At 47.1% G+C, this 2,448-nt stretch overlaps 1 protein-coding gene across 1 annotated transcript; it reads right to left on the minus strand.

Moving 5' to 3' along the window:
• Positions 1-440: 440 nt before the first annotated feature.
• LOC139837791 (uncharacterized) lies at positions 441-2,245 on the minus strand. Its single transcript, XM_071827067.1, has 5 exons — positions 1,503-2,245; positions 1,247-1,420; positions 972-1,152; positions 769-870; positions 441-670 (listed from the first exon to the last, which is right to left on the minus strand). Exons 1-5 carry the CDS (start codon positions 2,243-2,245, stop codon positions 539-541), a joined length of 1,332 nt encoding a protein of 443 aa, XP_071683168.1. The 3' UTR covers positions 441-538.
• Positions 2,246-2,448: the final 203 nt, after the last annotated feature.

Consider the following 2,448-nt stretch of genomic DNA (forward strand, 5'->3'; position numbering starts at 1 on the left):
TGGAGTCCTCCTCTGCTAGTCTACCACTGACATGGCACGATAACCGTACTGGTCCACTAGTAGAAAACTGCTCTTTTGCACCGGTTCATTAGGGCCATATGCACCAGATTGTGAACCGGTGCAAACAATCCGGTGCAAAAGGCCCCCCCCCTTTTGCACCGGTTCAGTTACGAACCGGTGCTAAAGGGGGCACCACGTGGCCCTCTGTGGAGCGCCCGGCGGAGGACCTTTTGCACCGGTTCGTAATACGAACCGGTGCAAAAGGGTTGTGCCACGGCAGGGTTTTGGTGCCCTTCCCTGCCGCGGCAGACTCTGCCGCGGCAGGGAATTGCACTAAAACGCTGCCGCGGCAGACTCTGCCGCGGCAGGAAATTTACACTAAAACGCTGCCGCGGCAGACTCTGCCTCCATTCGAAACACGTTATAATATAATGCAGACACATATATATAGGAAACCATTATATTACATATATCGATCGAAGTGACACACGTTCATGCATATATATATGTCTACATCAACTTTCAAAATAATTTCTATTCAATGTTGGATGTCGGGCACATAGTGTTCTCCGTCTGGAGCTATAACTTGCTCAAGTAAGAATCCCGCCAGTTCTTCTTGAATTGCCCATACACGCTCGGTTGCTAGAAGACCGTCCCGCAACCGTTGGATCTAATAATTTCAAGAAGGTACGGTGGTCAGTATATATATATGTGTATGTGAATGAAACACAAGGTGATAAAATAAAGTTATGAATGTTGTTTACGTACATCAAGTTGTTCCAAAATTTTGGTCATATGGTGGGTATTCTGGCGAATGAACTCGCAAACGTAGAACCCGCATAAATTATTCCCGTCCTCTTGCCTCAAGCACTTTACGAGAACAAAGTTCAATCAAAATAATAATCAAGGATGATAATAATGGTATTGAAACTAGAATCAAAGAGATGCGCGACCTAGCTAGTAGTACTTACCCGTACAGGTTTTATTCGAAGCTCTTTATTCCGTAAACCCGGAGACTTGTTCGCGAACCGTGTCCAAGCCTTCTGGAGGATATCAGCCATGTCCCCCCACGCCTCAAGGGGTTTACTCTTCGAGTCCATGACTTCTACTACTCCGGTGTCGGGTTCAATGACTAGCAGGATATAGTGAAACCTGCGGACACATATATATATGCATAACTCATCAATTACACTTAACACATGGAGTAAGCGAAAAAGATTTAATGTGTGAAAACAGTAACAGTCACGCGAAGTTGTAAGGAAATAGTATTGCCCTTTTGTATGAGTTTTTCCTTAAGGCATATACCAAGTTATTCTCCGTGTCCTTGGGAGAGTTGTCGACAGTATACCCATTCACGGTATATGGGTCAATGAACCCAAGATCATAGATTTGCCCCTTGCGGCATTCACGGATCTTCATTCTGCATAATATAGTGAGAGTATAGTTATATGCATGCAATGGACGAGCCGCGGTAGAGACTTAATTACATAAATAATACTTACAGACAGTAGGCACTGAGCAGAGATTTGTCGAGGGCGTCTTGATTGAATAACTGAAATAATTCACAAAATTCGATGTTCATCACGTCAGTTCGCCCGTAGTGCTCATCTTTGATTGCCACCATGATCCAGTTCTGACCGTCCTTACATGCATCCAAGTACCAATTATGCAGTCTTCGCAGTTGTGTCGATAGATTAGGCAACTCCTCAGCTCTGACCAGAGATTGCCCGTACTTGTACTGGTATGCTATTTGGACATCATCCGTCTGAATGAATTCGAGGCGGCTTAAGTACTCAGGAATACTCATATTGTTCGCATCTGCCTCGTCTTTGTATAGTGCTACCAGCGTCGGATCAAGGCAGTCTATGATATCGGGATACACATTGAGCGGGGGGCACGAGTTTTTCTGGGTTCCAAGCTGGGGAACTTGTTTCCCTTCTTCCTTACTTTTTTGCCACCGCTCTTTTGCTACCACATTTGACTTGCGAATAGACCGGTCATAGTTCGATGAAAGACTTGGCTCAGGTTGATGAAGGTTCTTCAGCAGTTTCAACTTCTTTTCCTTGGATATAGCTGGCTCGGGCTCAGGCTGGGGCTTTTTCTTGCCAAACATGGATTTCATGTGTTGTTCCTTTGCGATCTTGGCATTTTCCTCAACTGTATAGTCATAAGGTCTCTTGGGAGGAACCTTAGGCACTCTTCGGAGGGGCTCTTGTTTGCGTTTCGGTGATCGGTTATGACTCATTGTCGTAGCGGTCCGCTTTTTGCTCTTAGACTGAGTGGAGGCCTGCGGCGGCGGAGAAGGCTCACACAGCGGCGGAGAAGGCTCACGCGGCGGCGGAGAAGGCTCGCGCGCCGGCGGAGAAGGCTCACGCGCCGGCGGAGAAGGCTGACGCACTGGAGACGGCTGCATCGGTGGAGAATGCTGGCTCGGTGGAGACCTTGTTG

This window comes from Lolium perenne, chromosome 3, assembly GCF_019359855.2.
Source record: "Lolium perenne isolate Kyuss_39 chromosome 3, Kyuss_2.0, whole genome shotgun sequence".
NCBI lineage: Eukaryota > Viridiplantae > Streptophyta > Magnoliopsida > Poales > Poaceae > Lolium > Lolium perenne.